A 21,535-nucleotide genomic window follows, 5' to 3' on the forward strand; every position below is an offset into this window, starting at 1 on the left:
ACGCACACTTATAGCTTTTTGACGTTTCACACTTATCGTTTTATGGTCACACTCAAATTTAAATTTAAATCTTGTTGCACAAAAACCATAGTGTACCTATAATTGTGCCTGGACCACCATTTAGTGTTGCGCCCTTTTGTACTAAAGTCTTAGCCTCATCAATTGATAGCTCCACAACTTGTATAGCTTCATCTCCAGTGCCACCGCCATCGGATACTTTTTGCTGATCGCAAACTTCACAGTAGAAAAATGTGAGTGCAGCGCTGGAGGCGCCAACGCCAGATCTGAATTCAAAGATGCGCTCCATCTTGTCGGCGGGCACATTATAGCCACATTCTTCGCGAACTTCTTCGCTAGCTATGTCAGCCAAACTTTTGGTTTTGTCAACCACTCCCGCACAAGGCTCCAACGTCACCCCCAACTCGGGCGGAAAACGCATCAAATCAACTTCTTCCTTGGGTATTTCGAGAGTATTACCTGCTAATATGCCGTGGTAGACCGCTGGTCTAAATTGACGAACATAGACAAGCTTCTTTCTTGAAATATTGTACACGACTACCAACACACCGTCATATAATTTAACTATATCTCGACTCTTTTCTTTTCCATTTTCAACGTAGTGCATTTGGCATGGTGCTATCCATTTAGAATCCTTGGGCAACGGTGTGAACCAAATTTTTGTTATTTGACTTAACTGTTGTCCATGACAATTTACTGCATCCGAGCTGCGAAAGCGTCTTAAAGCCAGGGCGGCAAAAGACTTAAGCATTATCGATAACCAAACAGCCAAACTCGTTGGCAGCTCTGCGATTGCTCGTGTTGGAAAGTGTTTTTATTGTGCAAGTAAAAGAGAGAGTGCTGTAAAGGAGAGAAAAATATTCTGACATTTTGTTGGGGCGAAAAGACGTTCGTCGGTGTGTATAAGGTTTTGTTTTATTTTTATTAGGTAATGGGAAAATTTTCAAAACATCTTTAAAATAGCGAGCATACGAAACATTCAAAAAGGGTCAAACAAATAAGCGAAAATGCTGCGCTCCAGACTCACACAAGCAGCCTCTGCCGCTCAGCGTGCATTCTCCACGAGCCCCAAAGTGCTGGCCGTCAAGCAGATGACGGTACGCGATGGACTTAACAGCGCCCTAGACGACGAGCTTGCCCGCGACGACCGCGTTTTTCTGCTCGGCGAGGAGGTGGCACAGTATGATGGCGCCTACAAGGTGAGTAAAAGATTTGACTTTGCCACTTGTAAGATGATTACGTAAACAGGCCAAGTGACAGCTCGCAGTGACAGCTGCTGTGATTAGGGGATGGCGCGGGGCCCGGTAAAAAGTTGCAACGGGTTCACCTACCAACTGCTGATTACAATTTTGAGCTCATATGTTTCGCTTCTTGAGCTGCGTGATTGGCGAAGGTCACGCTTAGATTGTCTGATCCGATAACGCACGCATCGATAGTGTACACAATCGATAAATCCTTTTTGTTTACAATCAAGTGGTTGAACTGAGAGATAGCTTTTGATTTGTTAATTGCTACCAATTAAATTACCACAAATTCGTCTATAAATAAAACTTTTATGGCTTTTCGAACTGTAATTGAATTATAGATATAGTACACAATCTATTTTGCTAGAAAAAAAGGACAAGTATTTCTTATATCAATTGATCCACCGGAGCACTTGTATGATTATTAGTTATTTATGAATGATATGTCAACAACGCTGACTGTTGTTGCAATGTCTTTATTTGGGTATATGCTCACATTTATGTACATAGAGATTAACAGCCATTCTTTATATCCAGGTATCTCGTGGTCTTTGGAAGAAGTATGGAGACAAGCGGATCATCGATACGCCAATCACAGAAATGGGCTTCGCCGGTATTGCAGTCGGCGCTGCCATGGCTGGGCTACGTCCAATCTGCGAATTCATGACCTTCAATTTCTCTATGCAAGCGATTGATCATGTGAGTAGCACGCACCTGTACCGCCTGTACCTGCTGTAACACCCACCGCCCACACACACACACCACGAGCAGTAGCTTAACTACTCATATTATCTCATGGAAATACAGAACACGTCAACTCCAAATTTATGTGCCTATACGCCGCGTTAGCTGAATATCAATTCAAGTTTGTCACACAATCCGCAAAATATAAATTGCCGTCACTTTAGCGTAATGGGATAATATGGGTCTCAAAATCTGGTTGAGCTGCTGCTGTAGTACAATCTAACTGTCATGCGGACATTTAGCCAAAACGATTGATTGACTAATTCCACCCATATTATCCAATTATGTGCAGGCTAATTCGCTTAAGCCCGCCAACCACAACGATAGGCTCCTCTTGCGTCCATTGGTCAGGCCACAGCCCATTGGTGATTCGCCATTGCTGTACAAGAAGATTATCGAAAGTCCGCGCTCCAGTCTTCTAACGGAAATCAATGACATCCTGCAGAGAGAGCGTGTTGGCGAAATAATTGCACCTCCGCTGGACAGGAGCAAACCCGAGAAAATGGAAGCGGCGCGTCTGATTGTTATTCGGCGTCGCAAGATGAAGAAACACAAGCTAAAGAAGCTGCGTCGCAAGATGAAGTTCGAGTGGGCAAAAGTGCGCCAGCGACGAGAAATGCGCAAGGAGAAGGCGTTCCAGGCGCAGCTAATGTCACAGATCAAACAGGCGGAGAGCTTTAATGCCGAACAATATGTGGCCGAGGTGCTGCGCCAGGCCAACGAGGTGCCTCTTCCCCGATACTGGAAAGGACGCCGCCTGCCCGCATTTATAATTAAGCAGAAACTAGGCATTAAGTAAAGCAAAACGTCAAGAAAATAAAATGCGAGTGTACAAACTTGAATTTATATTCAGCTGAGCTTTCTGAGAAATTATCAATTAATTACGCTCCATTAATTAATACACGTGAGAAGAGCTCTCATCGGGTTGCCGAAGTTACCTGCCTAACACAATTTGATAATCAACCAAAGCTGAAGTTTATCCAAGTATATGTATTATCAATCTGCTTTCACCATTAGGTTATAAACTCAGCAGCCAAGACATTTTACATGTCTGCTGGCGCCGTCAACGTCCCCATCGTGTTCCGTGGCCCTAATGGTGCCTCCGCCGGTGTTGCAGCGCAGCACTCACAATGTTTTGCTGCTTGGTACGCTCACTGCCCAGGATTGAAGGTGGTGTCACCCTACGACACAGAGGATGCACGCGGTTTGCTCAAGTCTGCCATACGTGATCCCGATCCGGTTGTAGTGCTGGAGAACGAACTGTTGTACGGTACTGCATTTCCCGTTGACGACAGTGTGGCCGATGTTGACTTTTTGATACCCATTGGCAAGGCAAAGATCATGCGTCCGGGCAAAGACATAACAATAGTGGCGCATTCCAAGGCTGTGGAAACGGCGCTACTCTCAGCCGCCGAGCTAGCTAAGAAGGGCAAGTTAAAGCGGGAACTTAACTGTAATATTAACATTATAATCTTATAAATTGCGGGTTGCAGGCATCGAAGCTGAAATCATTAACCTACGTTCCATTCGCCCCCTGGACATGGAAACCATTTTCAATTCAGTCCGCAAGACACATCATTTGATCACCGTAGAAAACGGCTGGCCTCAGCATGGTAAGTGGCCAACTAAATCTAACTCTCACCTTTATACTAATATTTTTCTGTTTCACGCAGGCGTTGGTGCTGAGATCTGTGCTCGCTTTATGGAGGACCAGGCGTTCTTCGAGCTAGATGCGCCCGTTTGGCGTTGTTGCGGTGTTGACGTGCCCATGCCATATACGAAGTCCTTGGAGTTAAATGCACTGCCCCGTGAGCACGATGTTACAGCAGCTGCTCTAAAGGTTCTCGGCAGCAAGGCGGGCAAGAAATAAACGAGAACGAACACATACAAACACAGGCACATGCTAACTAAATTAATTGCCCTCAACAAAATCGATAGGCAGTGGTTGTCCAAAATTGTAAAATGCGCGGCAAATCGAAAAGTGAAATTGTTTTTATTGGGGCACCGTCGATAGCGTTTTGTTACCATATGCAACATACTAGTTGAACTAATTATATTTGGTTATCGAAATCTCTGCATCAAATAAAATGTACAACTATTTTACATTGTTAACGAATTTTTTAAATTTACATGGAAATTTCAAAAGTGGCGGCTAAAAAGCTTGCAGCCCTAATAGTTGCGCGCGACTGCTGAACACTGACAGCAGCAAGACAACGTTACCCAACACTCCTGCTTTGACAGGGGGAAAAAGTATCAATAACAAAAACAATTATCAATAAAAAATCAACTACGCATACTAAGTGCAATGATTTGACTGTAATGGCAAATAGCTCCAGCTCCGATGAAAGCTCCAAAGCACCTGAAAATTTTCAATTATCAAGCGCATCCACAAACGAGGACGAGGACGATGTCAATGTCTGTGATGGCGTTGCTTACAGAAAGAAGCATCCAAATTGCGATGTGCGCGTAAAGCCAACAGCTGGTGGCGCCTCCACAGGTCTGCGCTGTCCACTGTGTTGCAGGCACCAACGACGGCTCCATTGTCGGACTTGTGTCAAAAATGGAAATATTACCCATAGTTCTGCTGAAGAATCCGAAAGGTTGTTACTCATTCACACACACGTACACACACACACACAAAGAAAAATAAATTATTCAAATCTTTTTAGCCTTACGGAGAAACAGCAGAAATATATAAACCTGCAGGCGGGCCTGAAGAACTACAGCAATCGGTATGAGCACCTCATACAGCAGCATAAGTGTAAAGAGAATCGCATGATAGCGATCCGTGCGAAACGGGAGCAGCTGCAGCTACTGCAACAGCTGATCGGCAGCACAACGCAACGGCTGCAAATGCTAAGCGAGCAGAGGGATGAACTGCGTCATGCCAATGCTGAGAAACGCAAAAACCTGCCCAAGTATCCCACCAAGGTGAAGATGCTGGAAGACTATGTGATCGATCGCTCTATGCGCATTGATAAGCTGCGCCAACAGCACATGAGTCTGTTAGACAGCATCAAGCAGACAGCCCGCCGTGACATCAAACAGCTTGTCACCTACATATTTCCCATATCGGAGGTTGTGCTGAAGGACGAGCAGCAGCGAAAGGTGTGCGCCGAGCGCAGTGAAGATGCCGAAACAATTGCAGCACTGGCCGATGCCAAAAACACTTCATATATACGCGGCAAATGGGTGTTCCATGGCAGCGGCATCAGCGAAGTGCAATATCGCATAGTGGGACCATCGTTGCCCGCCAACGGCGACTACTCCGCCTATCTTGACTGGCTGTCCGACAACAAGGACGATGTGCCCAAAGCCACGGCCAATGAGATAACGCCCAGTCGACTGGAGGCCTATCGCATAGTTGGCGCACTCACCTACACGACACAGCTGACGCAGCTGCTCAGCTTCTATCTGAATGTGCGGCTGCCGCACAAGATTGCCTACGGCGACTTCTGCCGCAAGCTGCTCAACGAGGAGCAGTTTCTGCGCAAGGTTTGTCGCCTTAACAACAACATCATGTATCTGGCCTATTCGCAACAAGTGAAGCTGCGCGCGCTCAACGAACAGCATACGCTCGAAAATATACTGGCCATCTTGGATCTAGATCGCAGCGATTTGGGCCGTTACGGTCATTTGGATGTGACCAATGCGCCGCTCATGAAATCCGTGGACTCGCTACTCATTGGAATTGAGACGACTACGGAATCTGAATCTGAAGGTTGGAATTTGTTCAAATATGAATTTGTACAGTATACCCTCGATAATCCGTACCTATAAGAATCGTAGTATTTATTCAAAGCAAAAATTAGGCAGGGGAAACATTTTTGTTAAGTTTTTAATTATTTTTAATTGTATTTGTATACATGCATTCCCATGCGAACTGAAACTTTTCTCGGGTGGTTAAATAACGCTGAACTATGCAATAATACCAAGTGTACAGAAACGAGTTTCTTGAAAGAGTTTTAGAGGCCCATAATAAGCATGTCCGAACTATAGATTATATAATTCAAACATAATAATAATATTAATATATAAGCTAAAGTTTATACTGTATATACAACTAATCGATGTATCTCCTTGCAGATGAGAGTTCGTTGCGTCTGGACTGGGAGGCAGTGCCGAGCGTCAGCGTGTCTCAACCAGAACTCACAGAGTCCAATCTGATACCTGCGGTGGCACAACAATCCACCATAGCCATGGCGGCCAATCGCATCACCTCAATGCTTCGCTGGATCAAGTGAACCACTTACCTGGTTGCGTGCGTGTGTTATATCTCTTCAAATAGGTTAGGTTGGTTTGGGCTCAATGGGCCGTAGAGCGGGGAGCCTTCATGAGATAACCATCCATAGAAATTATGTAAAATATAACCAATGGAAATGTCTCCCCGAATGTATGAGAATTATTGTCACAGTTTTCTTGGGTGTTAATGATGGCTGCTGTTTTTATGTGCATAGAAGGAACTAATTTTGAGTAGACTACGCGCTTTTGTTTTATTTTTTATTTTATAACTTATTTTTCTTTTATTTAATAAAAATTGATTCACTATAAATAACCTGATACAACTCGATTGATTCTTAATTCTTTCAAAGTACATACTTTAAGTTGGTGGACTTGATTCTTCAAAAATGAGAAGCGAAACAAACAAAAGAAATACCAAAACATCACATCCGGCACGCACACACACACACACACACCGAACCCGGCATACCCTTACTTTATGCATACGTGCGTCATTTGATTGTTCAGCATGTCTTGCAACCCACAAAATTTTTCAAGTTTTTTTTCCTGGCAGTGATGCAGACGCACAAGATAAATGTACAAAAGTAATTAATGCCGAGTAGTGATAGGGAAAGGGCGGGGGTAAATGACTAATGCTTATGAAACCTACAAACTAAACGTATTAATTCCCTTAACTCTGGGAGATAGATATTTAGGGAGCGTGTGTGTGCAATCCATATACCTAAACAAACTTTGTTGGCAGTTGCGCCGCTTGCGCCATGTTTGCTGCCATATCGGTAAGCCCATCGACAGCGGTTGCGGACGGCGGGGAAGGCTTCAGAAATACTTGTGGCAGTGTTGGTGTTGTTGTTATTGTTGTTGCTGTTGCAGTGTGAGTTGAGGAACTGGCCACCTGAGCGGCAGCCAGGGACCCATTCAGTAAACCCAATTGCGCATCGTACGCATCATAACGGGCGGAGGCGCTCATCGAGGAGAGCACCAGTGCCGCAGCCACTGCCTGCTCGTGATTATAGAATGCCGACACCGACACCGATTGGGGCTGTGTGGCATTCCCCGTATGTCATTGATGCGTTGAGGCGCCAGCTCCCGCTCCAGCACCACTGCCCGCACCAGCACCAGCACCCTTGAGGCCGGCGGAGAGTAGCGAACACTTTGACCATTTCATTTGCTTCTCGAGCGTCGATAGGTCCGATAACTGTTTCATTATCTGCGGATTGCGACTGAGATCGTAGCCAACAGTAGACGTCGTGGTGGACGCCGTATTTGCGCGTATGACGCCGGGTCCAATCTTGACGGCAGCATTGTTGTTGTTGTAGATGTACATATTGTCCAAGTTGAAACCAACCGCACCATTAAGTCCATTGGGCACCGTGCCCGCTGTGCTTATTACTGATGTCGTTTTACTCTTCGGGTTGCTTTTCGACCTGGCCTTGGTGTGGCCTGTGTTTATATGCTTTACCACCGCAGGATAGACGCCTACAATCTCCACGCCGTCAGACTCGCTGCTGCTCTCGCAACGCACTACAGCAGGTGGTACTGGTGGTGGCGGTTGTGCTGGCGACACCTGAACGGGCTGCCACTTAGTGGCCGCCAGCTGCTGCGATGTCTGCAATATGTCGTTGGGACTCTTATAGTCATCTAGATTGATGACATGTGGCACAGGACGTGCTGCAACGACGCTCGATGTGGAATGTAATGCACTAGGTGACTGACTGTTAATGGGCGCACTGACGCTGACCGACGCAGGGTTCAGCGACGCGGGCGTTATAATGTTATAGATGCCGTGCTCCGTCGCTTTGGTGGGCGAAGCCAGCTCCAACATACTGGCTGCTGCCGCCACAACTGCTGCATTAAGCGCCGCTGCCTGCTGCGAAGTGCTTGGCTGCGACATCAGCGTATCCAGCTGCGTCATTGGCTGTGGTGATGGTTGCTGTTTCTTCTTCTTGGGCGGCTTGCTGCACTGCTTTGAATGTAATGTAGAACCACCCATCGTTGGTTTCTCTAACTTGCGCTTCAGACTGGTCGATGAGGCACTTTTAACGGAATCTGTATCGGAATTGGCACGCGAGCGACTCTGCGAGGCAGTTACAGTTAGCTCATCGAATTGCTTCAGGTAGTTGTTGACAGCTGGCAGCGACATCGTTTCAATGGCAACTGGTGCCATCTGAGACGCGTTGTTGATTTGTGACATCTGTGCCAACGTGGCCGCCAGCTGTTTTTGGAACTTGATTTTTGGCGGCTTAGCGCTCGGCTGTTGCTGTGTCGTGGTCGTGGCAGCAGCAATGCTCGGTGGCATTTCAAGTTTACGTTTGACACTATTGGATGAGGCACTTGTAGCTGAATCTGTATCGGAATTAGCCCGCGACCGACTCTGTTCAGTAGCCGTTATTTCATCGAGCTGCTTCAGGTAATTGTTGGCAGTTGGTGCTGTGGTTGCTGTAGCCGTTGTCTGTTTCTTTGCTTTCTCTTTGAGTTTCTTACTGGCGTGCTTGTGGCGTTCAATTTCACGCTGCAGCTCCTCATAACGCATCCAGCCAGTGGCCCACACATCCACTATTTTGTCTTTCAGGTAGCCATTGATGAACTGCTCTAGCGAATCCTTTCGCTTGCCCAGCACTGCGTAAGATGTCCAGCGCGCCTGGTAAACCTCGTACAGTCGCTCGCGCAGCTCATTTGTCCACTGGAACTTTTTGCGCGGCATCTTTGGCGGATGCTCGGCGTTGACATCAGCAGCCCTAAAATGCAAAATCAAAATGAAAACTTTACCAAAGTGTTGCTATTATATTTATATCTTACGCTAGCTCCGCGAACTTATGCAGTTCGATCTCGTAGTTGGCAATAGCTTTGGGCATCACCTCGGCGACTGCCTTGCGTAGACGTTCCAACGCGTTTGTCGTCTTATTCTTTTCCTCCCTGGCGCGCAGCGCTTTAGCCTTGCGCAATATAAAATACTTGGGCAGTTGTAGCTGGTATTCCAGATGCGCAAACACCATGTTACGTTCATTGCGCTCCGTGCAAAGAAGTGCTTCGTAAACCCTACAAATAGGTTAATAGATTAAATTAAATAAAATAAATTTGTGTTTTGGTTAAACTCACTTGAGTAGTAGCGCCGTCAGTTTGCCATCAAAGAAGAATCTTTTGCCGCACAAGTCTCTGCTTCTGACCAGTTCCTTGAAGCAATTGATGCTGGCAAGCATATCATTATCGAGAGTTGCTGGTAGAATGGTATCTGCGGGTCGTAGATCTAGTACAAATATAAAGTAAACATGTCAGCAAGGGCAAAAAGGAAGTTCTTAACCGTTCGCTTACTATCGCTGCTTTCCTTCGTCTTGGGCAGCTTCTCGGATCTCCCTTGATCGCTGGCTGAATCGGTGTCATCATTGTCGCTGCTAGAATCTACAGTCGTTGAAGTGGTGCACTTGACTTCACCGTTGACAGTGATTTTCGAGGGGCCTTCGAGCTGGCCTTGAGATTTAAGGAAGCTGTCCCTTTTGGCCTTTAGCATATCCTTAACGGTTGTCGTCTTGACCACTTTCTTGAGCGCCTGAGATTGACGCTCCTCCGTATCCGAGATGTCTATGGCATTGGGACGCGGCGAGTTTGAGGAGGAAGAGGGTGCCACGTTTAACTTGCTGCTTGGTTTCTTTACATTATTGTTGACCTTCTGTTTGATGGCGGAACTGGGTTTGGGACGCTTCAATGCGGTTTGCTTGAACTTATTTTTGGTATTGGCAGATGTGCCGCTGGTCTCATCGTCCAGACTTTCGGTGTCGCTGTCGGAGCCGTCAATGCTCTCGCTATCGCTATCGGAATCGTCATCCTCATCGTCGTCATCGTCATCATCATCGTCATCACCATCATCCTCGTCCTCATCATCATCATCATCATCATCATCCTCATTATTATTATTGTTAACTTTATTATTCGCGACTTCTTTCTGTTCATTATCACTTGCAGAATCAGACGATGACTCAGAGGAATCATCCGAACTGCTGGACACAACACGTTTGCGCGATCGTTCCGGCATTTTGATAATGGCATCGGTGCGTCGTGTGCTCGATTTTTTGTTAAGGTTTTTGAACTCCAATGCGCCGCAGTTAATATAAAATCCACCCTCCAAAGTCTCCACCTCTTCAGGCAAGATTTCATCGTACTGAAATGAAATACCAATAATATAGTGCAACTGGACAGATAAACAACAGCTTACGGCCTCTGTATTGTCTATAAAGGAATCGGACTCATCGTAGCCCATTCCGATGTCACAAAAATCATCCTTTTTACGGCGTCCACGTCCTCTGGCATAGGCATTGCCATATTTGGCCTCCAATTCCTTGGCGATGCGCGCCACATCATCATCATTATCGGCAAATGGATCAGTGCTGCCATTGTTTGTTTTTCCTTTCAGCATTTTTGCTTTTTTCTGCAGGGAATTTGGATAGTTAGAAAACAAAAGCACCTAAAAGGATGGCAGCGTTTACCTTCTCCAAGTAGAGCAGCTTTGAATAGTTAAACTCTGGATACCTATGGGAGTCCGTCTCGAACAGCTCCAGCTGCAATCGCACACTTTTGTTTGCCGATTTGCTGCTTTTGTTGGGCTGCACTGCATCCGGATCCAAGAAATCACCGAAACGCGAGAACGTCGGCGGCATAGAACTGAAGCCCGCTTCATTGCTATTAAAAATGCTCCGTTGAGTGCTGATTGTGGTAAGGGATATGCGCTTGTGCTCGCCCAGCTTCGACATTGCCGCCGCCGCCGCCGCCCCCCAATCGTGAGGCTGAATTCAGAACACAATGCGACAAAAAAAAAATAATAATAATCGAAAAACGCGTTACGAAAATTCAGACGCGAAACGTTTCAGTTGCCTTCCCGCCCTTTTGCTAAACGGCACGCCGCGTGTTTTGTATACCAAACAAAAACAATGGCAGCAGCAGAGCGACAGCAGCAGCAGCCGCAGCAGCAGCAACAACAACAATAACAGTAACGGCAACGACGACGGCGACGTCGGGCCCCACCTCCTGCTGGCTGTTAGCGATGTCTGCTTCTGCTTCTGTTTCTGCCCGTGCACGTACACCACCAGCGCGACAAATACTGTGCCAGCTCTTGGCCTGTTTTCACTATTTTGTTTAGCAATTTAGAAATGTGTGCAGAATCTGTTATAAACAAAAACAAATGCGATGATTCGGCGTTTAAATTGGCTGCGTGCGCTCTATATCGTGCGTTTAAAAACTATCCACTGTAGCTGCACTTGCAGTCCCGACGAAATAAATTGTCACTTTTTGTGCAATTGAAAATAAATTTGTAGTTTTGGCGTCCAGCCGGCGCAAACAACACAAAGACTTTGGCCAAGCACAAATATGATCAAGGACACTTATAGCTATGGCCAAAGCGAGAGTCTTTAATTAAATTGGAGCATACGGTTTTTTAAAATCCTGAACTGTTTTTAAATTTGTTTTTCTTTTTTATCAAATCTTATGCCGTCTTCAACGCTAAACATTTTCACTGCACTCATGCCGCCGACCCCGCAATTAATAAATTCTATCACTTACCAGCACTGGCCGCAGATTTGCAATATGACTGTCTCTCTCTAGATGGGCTCTGTTCACACTTGGCGCCCGAAACTGTTGCGCAGCAATATTTAATGCAAATATTTTGATTGGAATGTGAGTGCTCACTTATTATCAAGCATATTATTTTTAGCATGCTTTAAAAACACCTGTAAGCTAAATTACTACCATACTATAAAATACGTATGCTCCATAACCTTTAGCACGTATGTAAGAACTAACTTTGTGAACTGCAAAACTTGGAAAATTAATTAATATAATGTAATACATTTCAGTACTGTTATCACTAAATAAACTTCTCTACAACCACTGGTGGAATAAATTCCTTAAAGTAGATTTTCGGTATATTGTAAGTAATAGTTGGCCATGTGCTTAGAGTCTGAAATAAGAATGGCAAATTTTTGCCTATTGGAATTATTTTACTGACAATCACTTGTTTATACGATACTATCGCAGCAATACTGTAAATGTAAGTCAGTGTGCATAACATAGTTTTTTTTTTTGTTTTGACTGTATATGTCGTTGGCCAACACTGCTCGAAACAGCTGAACGCAAGTGGGGAGCTGCTTTGTTGGGTCTCTCTCAGTGTTATTGCGTGCATTGAGGCTGAATGCTTCGCAAAACGCCAAGTGAGTGTCATAAATACTAATTTAATTGAAGTGTTTTTTTGGAGCATATTTGTGAGTGTGAGTGTGTGTGTGTGTGTGTGTCAACTCTAGAAATAAAGTTGCATGCACAGCAATTCAAGCCGAAATGCATGCAGTTATTAACAAAATTGTTAAACCGTGCACCTTATCAGAAAATGGTGTGCAATAAAACGGTGAATGTGTGCCATATTGGCTGCAGTTCGGGAGCCTTGTGATTAAGGCGTGTGCCTCTGTGAGTGTGGTGTATATTTATGTTGCCTTTATGCTTGCAGTTCCAACAACACCCCCTCCTGCGCCGTCCCGTTATTGACGCCAAGTGACCGCCGCCGTTCAAAGAGCAACGTACGCGACTCCAACAAAGGCAACCACTTTAGTCGTTTACTGACTTTCGCCTGAGACGCAAGCCGAACGCGATTCCTGCATTCGCAAACAAAGCGATTTCCAGGCCACCCACCCACCAACCTGGATATTGGACAAACGGCTATGTGGAAACAATAAAGAATCGCCTTGTTCATTGTTTCAATTGTTTTCGTTGAACGGGAGGAGAAACTTCGCATACAGGTAGACACACAAAGGCCCCGACCAGGGTGAGTAATGTATATGCAAGTGCTCTATTAGTAATTAATGTGGCTCGTTGTACGCGTATTTGCCATTTGGTAAAACAAATAGACACAAATGTCGCACAGAAAACAACATTGGTCGATAAGCAAAGCAGCAGCAGCAGCAGAAGTAGTTGCAGTCTTATCTATTTCCTATTTGCGGAAAATTCAAATACATGCTTTGATAAACAAGATAAAAATATCAAAATTAGAAGACTCGGTTTGTGCCCACACATCCTCCTTCACCTTCTTCTGTTTATTATTGCACCTGTCTGTATACAGTTACAGTGAAAGCACGGATACTATTTTGTCCCTCTGGTAGAGCTATACACCTTAAAGGTGTGTTGATGAAATAGGAATTGGTTCATGTGGATATTGGCAAGCTTCTATTGTACATTGACAACTTTTTCTAAGATTTCTTGAGATGTCAGAACGTTCAGCTGAGTCGATTAAGACATTTGCTTCTTCCCGTCTCGGAATCAACAAAAGCAAGAGACTCCAAATTTCGAAGAGAGGAAACAAAAATGTATGTAAAGGTACGCGAAAGACAACTGTCCGTTAGAAGAGCTTTCATTGTACTTGAAACCGAGTCGCGGTAAATGACCTTGAATGTGTCGCCGTGCCATCGCCTTGTCAGCCAAATATGTTTTACAAATTTCAGTTTCAATGGAAAGCGAATTATTTCAATGAAAATAACAGTGCACACCTCGCACAGGCGCCCGTTTAGGCCCCAACAGGTTTTGTTTTTATTTTGGGCAACAGTGGCAAGGCGGACCACTGAAAAAAAAAAACAAAACAGAAAAACGTGCGACAAGCAACAAGTTGCGCATATATGTGTGTCCACACATAATTAAATGTATTTAATACTCTTTTAATGCGTCATTATTGCCAATTTACGCAATTCTTTGTTGTAGCCGGTAGCGTGGCTCACGTTCATTATCAAAGAGCATCAGCATCACAAGTCAATATACACACGAATACACATGCATGCATAACACATGTAAAAGAAAAACACAAGTAGATATACACACACACACAAATACGTACAAACGTGGAGGAGGCAAGCGAACTCTTTGTGCGCCGAAACGCGCATACGCTTACCGATAAATGCCACTGCGAGGAATTTGCTGCAGAAATAAGCAAGTTATGTGCTCAAGCTTAATTTAACATCCGTGCGTTCTGACACAACAACAAGGTCAGCTCTGAACAGTAACTGATTAAGATTGTCGGGTTCCCTTGTGAACTTCATGTTCTAATGTGTCAAATTCACCTCAAGATATATCAAATACATTTATTTTAATTTTTTTTTTGAATACATAGAAAATGCAGAAATGTACATAGTTCTTTTGCATTTAGGCAACGTATATGTGAATCTAGAAGGGTATGATATCCAAGCGACCCTAGTGTATCTTAAAAAGTTTGTATTATGCTTTTTTATGGCTAGTGTATGCTTATGCGGCTAGATAGGATCTATTTAGAATGTACTTAAGTAGTTTTGTTTCATAATCATAACTGGGAAGCTAAGAACTATATAAATCACATGACTCTATGCTCATGAATGGCAATGATATGCATATGGAGTAAACTTAGAATAGAAATATTTTTTAGATTAGAAGAGTGTATGATTCTCTGGTCCATTTAATAGGAAGCAGTGAGGTGTTTACAAACTTTAATGTTCTTTTGTATTTACTCCTTAAAAATATATACATTTAATTAGACACTATATAAGTCAGTGGTTTGATAAAATTATTCATCTATATGTATTAATATGAATTCTCAGAATTTTGTTCTTTTAATTGTCACTTCCCTTAAAAAGAAATCGACTGCACTGCAAGTTGTGCAAGTTGTGATAACGTGCATATAGCTTTTATTATAGGGCATTCAAAGTGCAGACAATAAGCGATTGTCCACGGGACATTGTGTGTGTGTGTGTGTAGTCTGTTAGCTATCTACTGTGCTTTCAATTCGAAGCAATGACGAATTTTCTGAAATAACTTACAATGAACTATGCTTATATACGTGTAGTATATGGCGCAGCCGATAGAAAGAAAAAACATGAGATAAAATCTATAGAAATGAACATTATTGATGATGCTGAGTTGTGCTCGGTTTGTTCTGTACTGTGCGTTTCGTCTCTGGTCTAATGACAGTTTTTCAATTCTATATTTGACTCCAGAGCGAGTGAGAGATGCCTGAGAACGTGGAGCTGGTGAACAAATATGGCGAGCCGTTGCGCTATGATCGAAATTTTCAGGGACCCCGACAGCGTGATCGCAGCTGCACGGATGTGCCCTGCCTAATACTATTTGTGCTCTTTCTGTGCGGCTGGGCGTTCATAGCCCACTATGCCATTCGCATGGGGGATCTCAATAAGCTAATGGCGCCCACGGACATGTATAATCAAAAGTGCGGCATTGATTCGAGCGTGCTGGATAAAGAGTATTTGTTCTTCTTCAATCTGGACCAATGCATTGATCCGCTGGTGCCCATAACTGGCTGTAAAACGCCGCAAGTAAGTATCCGGATGACGCATTGACATGCTTGATGACACATTACATCTCGTCCCTTTTTGCAGGTTTGCGTCAAAAGTTGTCCTACGCAGACGTTCGTTTGGGATAAGATGAAGAATAATAACTTTGAGGATCTGAAAAGTCGCCTGATTTGCAAAACAGATGAGGACAAGGCAGCCATTAGCTCCAAGTCGGACATTGAGCGTGCTATCCTGGATAATCGTTGTGCGCGGTATTATATCAAAAGTCAGCCCTTTCTCAAGCGCTGCATGTTTGAGTTCTCGGATCAGGTATGCGAATTTCTGCCCAGCGTGCTGCTGCGCACGCGCCGCGACTCAAAATTGCTGCTTCCCGGCAATGCTAGCCAGGTGGAGGAGCTGCAATTGCAGGCAATGGCACTGACCATGCAAACTGGGGTGCAGGCGCAGGCACGTATGGCGCCCCAAACCGTAAGCAAGCAAGCGCCAGTGGAGGACCAGGTTGGACAGTGTCGCCGCCAGCAGCTAAACGGTGCGGTCATTAGGGAGAAAATGATGCAAACGGATACACGACTAGCCAAGATGGTGGGCAATCTGGTGGCACACTTTTATAATGGCACCCACGATGCGCAACGGCTGGGCGAGGAAATAGTCGAGGATTTGGTCAATTCCATGACAGTGGTGCTAATGGCGCTACTCTTCACGCTGATTGCTTCGCTGGTCTTCATTTCACTGATGCGTTGGCTTGCCGCACCCATACTCTGGTTCTCGATCATTGGCGTGCTCGTCGGCCTGCTGTTGGCCATATACTACAGCTTCAAGCAGTACAGCTTTTGGAACAAGACGCCGACTGTGCCGTTGCACGATTTGAATCTGCATAAGCAATGGCAGAATCTGCTGCAGGATCCAAAGATGTGGCTCTATTTGTCCATTTCGGTGTGCCTCTGCTTTGTTGTCATATTTCTGCTGGTCATTGTGCTGCGCAAGCGCATCCGGATAGCCATTGCACTGACCAAGGAGGGTAGCAAGGCTGTCAGCAGCGTCATCAGCACCGTTTTCTTTCCTATCTTCTCGTGGGTGCTATACATTGGAGCCATTGGCTTTGCCATTGGGGTTGGCCTCTATCTGGGCTCTATTGGCCCATTATCGTTCCGCATGGTGCAACGCCTAAATGATGCGGGCGGGGTTACCAACGAGCCGTGCGTTTGTGAGGGACTCGCTATTAACTACACCGTGGGCGCTGCATGTGATCCAAAGGTATTCCAGCAGAATTGTCACATCAACCAAAGGCGCGATTCCTGCATTCAGACCACATGCAGCTTCGTGGAGATTGATAATCCCCCGCTAGTGCGCTGGGCCATGGGCTATAATGTGTTTGGATTTCTTTGGCTGAGCTTCTTTATATCCGCCTTTAGCGACATGGTGCTGGCGGCTACATTTGCGAGATGGTATTGGACCTTTAAGAAGCGGGATGTGCCCTATTTTACGCTGACGCATGCCTTTTGTCAAACAGCTCTTTATCATCTGGGCACCCTGGCCTTTGGCTCACTGATACTGGCCATTTGTCGGCTAATACGTCTGGTGCTGGAGTACATTGATGCCAAGCTGAAGAAGTATGATAACACGGTCACGCGCGCTATCCTGTGCTGCATGCGGTGCTTCTTTTGGCTGCTGGAAACCTTCTTAAGGTTCCTCAATAAAAACGCTTATATAATGTGCGCCATACATGGCAAGAATTTCTGCTCCAGTGCCAAGGATGCGTTTAATCTGCTTATGCGAAATTTTCTGCGCGTCGTAACATTGGACAAAGTCACCGACTTCCTATTCTTTCTCTCCAAGCTGCTGCTCACCGCTGGCGCAGGCGTGTCCACCTACTATTTTCTGGATAATAATCCGTCCGTTATACAGCTTAACCACAAGGCCGTGCCCACAACGGTGGTTGTAATTGGTTCTTTTCTGATTACCAGCGTATTCTTTGGTGTCTACTCAATGGCCGTGGACACGCTCTTCCTTTGCTTCCTGGAGGACTGTGAGCGCAATGATGGCACACCGGAGAAACCTTATTTCATGTCCAAGCAGCTAATGAAAATCTTAGGAAAGAAGAATAAGCTGCCGCAGCGCCAGCGTCGCAGCAAATAGGAATCCATAGGCAAAGTCGGCTGGTCGCAAAACCAAAGCAATATCCCTTGATACATGTAAATGACAGTGCAAATTGTAGCCTAGACGAAGGATGTTGAAGATGCTTGCTTGGAAAGACATATACATTACATATATATATATATATAAATTATATTTATATATACATTATATTTATCATACGTTAACATAAGCCACAGGTTGTGCGCGAATATTGCTCATGCGAAATTTATTTAGATGGCAACAATTTGGGCCGGCTGCAATAAGTATTTACATGCAATGTAAAATTAATCAACTTAATGCTCCAATTTTGCCAATATATATAGTATTTTAATTGACATTATTTTTTGTATACATATAATGTATGCAGTACTGTGCATCTATATATGTATAATGCAATTTAAAATCCACAAATATGTATATATATATGCACATATCAATATTTGTGGTTCGGCGAGTTTATTATAACGGGTGCTCAACTATTGATGTGATAAGGCGCTGAATCATAAATAACTTAATTCTAAACACAGAACCAAAAGATATGCGTGTACTTAATATACATCTGTACACGTCAATATGAATGTTTACACATGAAATATATATCTTAAACTACAATTATGTAAATATAGCAATTTTATAATACAATAGTGGAACACTACTCAAATCTCAGAGATTGTAGGTTTTCTCACGATCATTTGGAATAGAACTGAAGTTGAGTTAAACTGAATATGTTGAGAAAACTAACTATAAGGTATTTATATTTTTTTTTCGATTAATATTCATGCACATTTTAAATTTATTATGGTTTGATTTTTGGTTAACAAAAATATATTCGAATTTAATTAAATTGAATTCAATTTCAAACACATCCATTCGCATAATCTAACATAAATTGCCAAGCAAATGTCTTACTTTAAACATATGTCAATTGTTTCAATAGAAATTAAATTAAACAGCGCAAAAATAAAGAAATTTTTATACATGCATTATGTGAATATTAAACCAGTAGCTAAGTTTTACGATTTGCAAATATAATAAACCATATGAGAATGAAAACTAAAAGGAAATATTTTTGAGCACACTATCGCTTATGTTCTGCAAATCATCCTTTTCCCCATGATCGCTAAAGTCGAGACTAAATTTGGGCGGTGGCTGGTTCATTTGATTCGCATCGTTTTCCTTGCTACTGCACTGCAGCTGCTGAAAATCCTGAAAGGATTGAGCTTATTAGTGATCGTCACATAATTTTATATTATATACTCACGATGAGTGTTTGATCATTCAGCTGCATGCGTGGTAGGACTTGTTCCGACAACGGACCGGGTACCAGTGCATCCAACCGACCAGATGGTGAAGTGCTCAGATTCTGTACGTTCAGCGAGGCGTCCAACACCTTCATCATGGCAGCACTCTTCTTGGCATACAACGAGCTGTTGCTTGTATCAGCCGCTTGTGGATGTTGCACACGCTCAATGCGGGTGCGTTCGTTGCAATTAAGCGGCGTAAACGGTAAGTAGCTGCTAGCGGCATTGTTCTTGGGCGAGGTAGGCATTGCGGGTGTCGCGTCATCAAAGCCAAACGTGGCCTGCATCTGCTTCCATTTGCTGCCCAATGAGGAAAGATTTCCCAATGTGTTTGGCTTAGCTGACTTTTTATTAATAGTGCGCAGTAGCTGCATGGGATCAACTATTCTTGATCTATTCATGGTGCTGTTTAGCTCTGAGGGATGCTCCAGCTTAATCTTTCGCGCTGAACGTGGCGCTGCAGGTACTGCAAATGTCCAGAAATGAGTCAAGCATAAGGGGTATTAGGACTTTCCACTTACCCAGCAGACTGTTGCACGTCGTCTCAAACTGCTTGGCATTGAAGTCATCTTGCAGCGGCAAGCGCACGTGCACATTGCGCACGCCGCTAGCCAATTCCGGTCTAATGGGCGGCGTGGAAACGAACTTCATCAGCAGCGGATGACCAGCGGCGCTGGCTTCAGTACGTACATCCAGCGTGCGTAGCGGCGTGCTCGGCACCGCTAGCTGCGAGCTGTACATTTGTGACGCATTGCTTCCACTAATATTGGTTCCGTGCTCCTTGGCGCGTGCATTTAAAGTTCTTTGCACAGCGCTTACTTGTAGATCAATCTGTTGCAGCTCGGCACGCAAAGTCTCCAGATCTGTTGTAACAAACTCATTGCACTCGTTGTAGTGATCATTGGCATCCAACTGGTCGGCGATTGTCTCGCTAATGCTATTAAAAGCGGACAGCAGTGCGTTAAGTCTAACGCCGTTGCCTTAAATATTAATATTTATATATATATATGTACAAATGATTCCAACTGGAAGTTATCTTGGGCGGAAGCTCTCATGACCGGACGCAAGCTTTATTTATACACGAATTTACATATTTGGCTACTGTCTCCGCTCAAGAGAACTATGAAATATACCTAGCTAAGACATCCCACGCTTACCTGTTGTATAGTCTACATCCGTGCCGAAGAGCCTTTGGATACCGCGTAATGCATTGTCCGCAGCTTCTTTGTTTTGCTTGTAGTGGGCTCGCTTGGCTTGAAACTGATCCATTACATCTTTAAGCGCATACAGTGGGGCCTCTAACATTGCAATTTTTGCGGCGGGCACAGTTATTCTCTGCTCGCATTTGCGGCGATTAGATGACTCAAAGTCTTCCAGAAATGCATCGTCCAGCAGCAGCGTTTCATTGACGTCGGTTGCGGCTGCAATTGCTGAAAATGTTTGCCTTATTTTCTGGGTGCGCTCACGAAACTGGCTTGCATTTTCCTCCAGCTCGTCAATATATGCTGAGATATATTCCTTTCTGAAAACATTTGCTGCTGACATTCTTTGCACGCTCCAATTCCGGTATTTTGATATATCCGTGTCAGCTGACAGTGCTTTCTCCCGTTGCCTGGTCAGTTCCTGCACGACAAAACTGACCAGGTCTAAAAGAAAGTTAATGAATTTCATTCCACCCGGCATTACAACCAGGTAGGATTTAATGTTGGTCCAATTAAGATTATGTTTCGCGTTCAAATGCTTTAAATAATCAACGGTGCTGGTTCGAAAGGTCGCCTCCGATTTCTTGTCCGTAATAGGCCAAAAGAATCGGCGTTTGAACTCTGCGGGATCCAGTATACGAAAGAGGTAGTGCATCACTTGAAAAAAAGCGGGCTGGTTGGGCTTAAGAAAAATGTCGACCGAAAGCAACTTGTGCATTTCGTCGTTCATAGGATACAACAAGGAGAGGCCTTGCAGTTTTTTATACAATTTCTCACTATGCTCCTTCTCCTCTGCTCTCCAGGGCGCCATCATTGTTCGGTCCATTTTGTTTGCCTGATTAAACACTTTTAAACTATTGCATATGCATGGAAGTATTTTAAACTATTTTTCATAACTTCCAATATGATGACAGTTGTGCCGCTCTCTATTCAAGATGACGACAATTCGAGTACAAATGCAATTGAAAGTATCGATAAATACTAGAAACATTCAGAATTAATAATTCCCACAAAGATTAAATATAAATATCACCCATTTCTTTTTTATTTATTTCACTCATATTAAAATGAATAATATTTAAAAATGTATTAACAAATACAAATATTTAATATATATATAAATCATCATAAAACATGTGTGGTCACACTGTCAGTAAGTCCAGATTGTATCGATGCTTTGTCAGACGTATTATCGATTATATAAAAAATTTTAATTTTAATCAATAACTTGTTTGTTTGAAATTTTAATTCAAAAGTATAAGAATATCATTTCAGATAAGTTGTATGTTGAGTAGAACATCTAACACAGAAAAATCTAAAGGTTTTGTCATACCGATAGAATCAAC

The 21,535-nt window shown here is 43.9% G+C and overlaps 6 protein-coding genes and 1 long non-coding RNA gene across 11 annotated transcripts; 3 read left to right on the forward strand and 4 right to left on the reverse strand.

Moving 5' to 3' along the window:
* Nucleotides 1-13: 13 nt before the first annotated feature.
* LOC115761639 (uridine diphosphate glucose pyrophosphatase NUDT14-like) lies at nucleotides 14-789 on the reverse strand. Its single transcript, XM_030703472.1, has one exon. The coding sequence runs from the start codon at nucleotides 767-769 to the stop codon at nucleotides 65-67; it is 705 nt and encodes a 234-aa protein (XP_030559332.1). The 5' UTR covers nucleotides 770-789; the 3' UTR covers nucleotides 14-64.
* A 42-nt stretch (nucleotides 790-831) lies between these two features.
* On the forward strand, nucleotides 832-3,899 carry LOC115761638 (pyruvate dehydrogenase E1 component subunit beta, mitochondrial). 3 transcript variants are annotated; one of them, XM_030703470.1, is made up of 6 exons: nucleotides 832-914; nucleotides 982-1,217; nucleotides 1,800-1,961; nucleotides 3,024-3,435; nucleotides 3,500-3,619; nucleotides 3,680-3,899. In XM_030703470.1, the coding sequence occupies exons 2-6, from the start codon at nucleotides 1,026-1,028 to the stop codon at nucleotides 3,874-3,876; spliced, it is 1,083 nt and encodes a 360-aa protein (XP_030559330.1). In that variant the 5' UTR covers nucleotides 832-914; nucleotides 982-1,025; the 3' UTR covers nucleotides 3,877-3,899. The 3 variants fall into 3 exon arrangements, with proteins under 3 accessions (XP_030559330.1, XP_030559331.1, XP_030559329.1); XM_030703469.1 differs by lacking the exon at nucleotides 832-914 and having other exon boundaries at nucleotides 933-1,217; XM_030703471.1 differs by lacking the exons at nucleotides 832-914; nucleotides 3,024-3,435; nucleotides 3,500-3,619; nucleotides 3,680-3,899 and adding an exon at nucleotides 2,299-2,848 and having other exon boundaries at nucleotides 921-1,217.
* A 2-nt stretch (nucleotides 3,900-3,901) lies between these two features.
* On the reverse strand, nucleotides 3,902-4,378 carry LOC115761641. Its single transcript, XR_004017757.1, has 2 exons — nucleotides 4,304-4,378; nucleotides 3,902-4,235 (listed from the first exon to the last, which is right to left on the reverse strand). It is a non-coding gene; the product is annotated as an uncharacterized LOC115761641 (long non-coding RNA).
* Nucleotides 4,257-6,511, forward strand: LOC115761637 (beclin 1-associated autophagy-related key regulator). Its single transcript, XM_030703468.1, has 3 exons — nucleotides 4,257-4,606; nucleotides 4,676-5,727; nucleotides 6,093-6,511. Exons 1-3 carry the CDS (start codon nucleotides 4,326-4,328, stop codon nucleotides 6,248-6,250), a joined length of 1,491 nt encoding a protein of 496 aa, XP_030559328.1. The 5' UTR covers nucleotides 4,257-4,325; the 3' UTR covers nucleotides 6,251-6,511.
* A 132-nt stretch (nucleotides 6,512-6,643) lies between these two features.
* Nucleotides 6,644-12,036, reverse strand: LOC115761636 (yemanuclein). Its single transcript, XM_030703467.1, is given in 7 exon segments — nucleotides 6,644-8,983; nucleotides 9,045-9,284; nucleotides 9,345-9,492; nucleotides 9,558-10,401; nucleotides 10,456-10,668; nucleotides 10,727-11,023; nucleotides 11,796-12,036. Coding segments are annotated over 6 exon segments (3,723 nt in total). The 5' UTR covers nucleotides 10,991-11,023; nucleotides 11,796-12,036; the 3' UTR covers nucleotides 6,644-6,969.
* A 228-nt stretch (nucleotides 12,037-12,264) lies between these two features.
* On the forward strand, nucleotides 12,265-18,058 carry LOC115761229 (CTL-like protein 2). Of its 3 annotated transcripts, none has more exons than XM_030702921.1 (6): nucleotides 12,265-12,282; nucleotides 12,733-13,047; nucleotides 13,130-13,279; nucleotides 13,342-13,595; nucleotides 15,236-15,571; nucleotides 15,635-18,058. In XM_030702921.1, exons 5-6 carry the CDS (start codon nucleotides 15,248-15,250, stop codon nucleotides 17,684-17,686), a joined length of 2,376 nt encoding a protein of 791 aa, XP_030558781.1. In that variant the 5' UTR covers nucleotides 12,265-12,282; nucleotides 12,733-13,047; nucleotides 13,130-13,279; nucleotides 13,342-13,595; nucleotides 15,236-15,247; the 3' UTR covers nucleotides 17,687-18,058. The 3 variants fall into 3 exon arrangements, with proteins under 3 accessions (XP_030558781.1, XP_030558779.1, XP_030558780.1); XM_030702919.1 differs by lacking the exon at nucleotides 12,265-12,282 and adding an exon at nucleotides 12,322-12,442; XM_030702920.1 differs by lacking the exons at nucleotides 12,265-12,282; nucleotides 13,130-13,279; nucleotides 13,342-13,595 and adding an exon at nucleotides 12,322-12,442.
* Nucleotides 18,058-21,094, reverse strand: LOC115761230 (augmin complex subunit dgt6). Its single transcript, XM_030702922.1, has 4 exons — nucleotides 20,145-21,094; nucleotides 19,509-19,967; nucleotides 18,948-19,453; nucleotides 18,058-18,892 (listed from the first exon to the last, which is right to left on the reverse strand). The coding sequence occupies exons 1-4, from the start codon at nucleotides 21,013-21,015 to the stop codon at nucleotides 18,740-18,742; spliced, it is 1,989 nt and encodes a 662-aa protein (XP_030558782.1). The 5' UTR covers nucleotides 21,016-21,094; the 3' UTR covers nucleotides 18,058-18,739.
* Between the last annotated feature and the right edge of the window lie 441 nt (nucleotides 21,095-21,535).

This window comes from Drosophila novamexicana, unplaced genomic scaffold (assembly GCF_003285875.2).
Source record: "Drosophila novamexicana strain 15010-1031.04,08,12 unplaced genomic scaffold, DnovRS2.1 tig00000485-arrow-pilon, whole genome shotgun sequence".
NCBI lineage: Eukaryota > Metazoa > Arthropoda > Insecta > Diptera > Drosophilidae > Drosophila > Drosophila novamexicana.

Coding starts and splice junctions, on each gene's coding strand:
- LOC115761639 (XM_030703472.1), bottom strand. CDS start 769: ATGCTTAAGTCTTTTGCCGCCCTGGCTTTAAGACGCTTTCGCAGCTCG.
- LOC115761638 (XM_030703470.1), top strand. CDS start 1,026: ATGCTGCGCTCCAGACTCACACAAGCAGCCTCTGCCGCTCAGCGTGCA. Junction 1,962..3,023: donor CTATGCAAGCGATTGATCAT/GTGAGTAGCACG, acceptor TTTCACCATTAG/GTTATAAACTCAGCAGCCAA. Junction 3,620..3,679: donor AAACGGCTGGCCTCAGCATG/GTAAGTGGCCAA, acceptor TGTTTCACGCAG/GCGTTGGTGCTGAGATCTGT.
- LOC115761637 (XM_030703468.1), top strand. CDS start 4,326: ATGGCAAATAGCTCCAGCTCCGATGAAAGCTCCAAAGCACCTGAAAAT. Junction 4,607..4,675: donor TCTGCTGAAGAATCCGAAAG/GTTGTTACTCAT, acceptor AAATCTTTTTAG/CCTTACGGAGAAACAGCAGA. Junction 5,728..6,092: donor TACGGAATCTGAATCTGAAG/GTTGGAATTTGT, acceptor ATCTCCTTGCAG/ATGAGAGTTCGTTGCGTCTG.
- LOC115761229 (XM_030702921.1), top strand. CDS start 15,248: ATGCCTGAGAACGTGGAGCTGGTGAACAAATATGGCGAGCCGTTGCGC. Junction 15,572..15,634: donor CTGGCTGTAAAACGCCGCAA/GTAAGTATCCGG, acceptor CCCTTTTTGCAG/GTTTGCGTCAAAAGTTGTCC.
- LOC115761230 (XM_030702922.1), bottom strand. CDS start 21,015: ATGGACCGAACAATGATGGCGCCCTGGAGAGCAGAGGAGAAGGAGCAT. Junction 19,968..20,144: donor GGATGTAGACTATACAACAG/GTAAGCGTGGGA, acceptor TTAATATTTAAG/GCAACGGCGTTAGACTTAAC. Junction 19,454..19,508: donor GACGTGCAACAGTCTGCTGG/GTAAGTGGAAAG, acceptor GGACATTTGCAG/TACCTGCAGCGCCACGTTCA.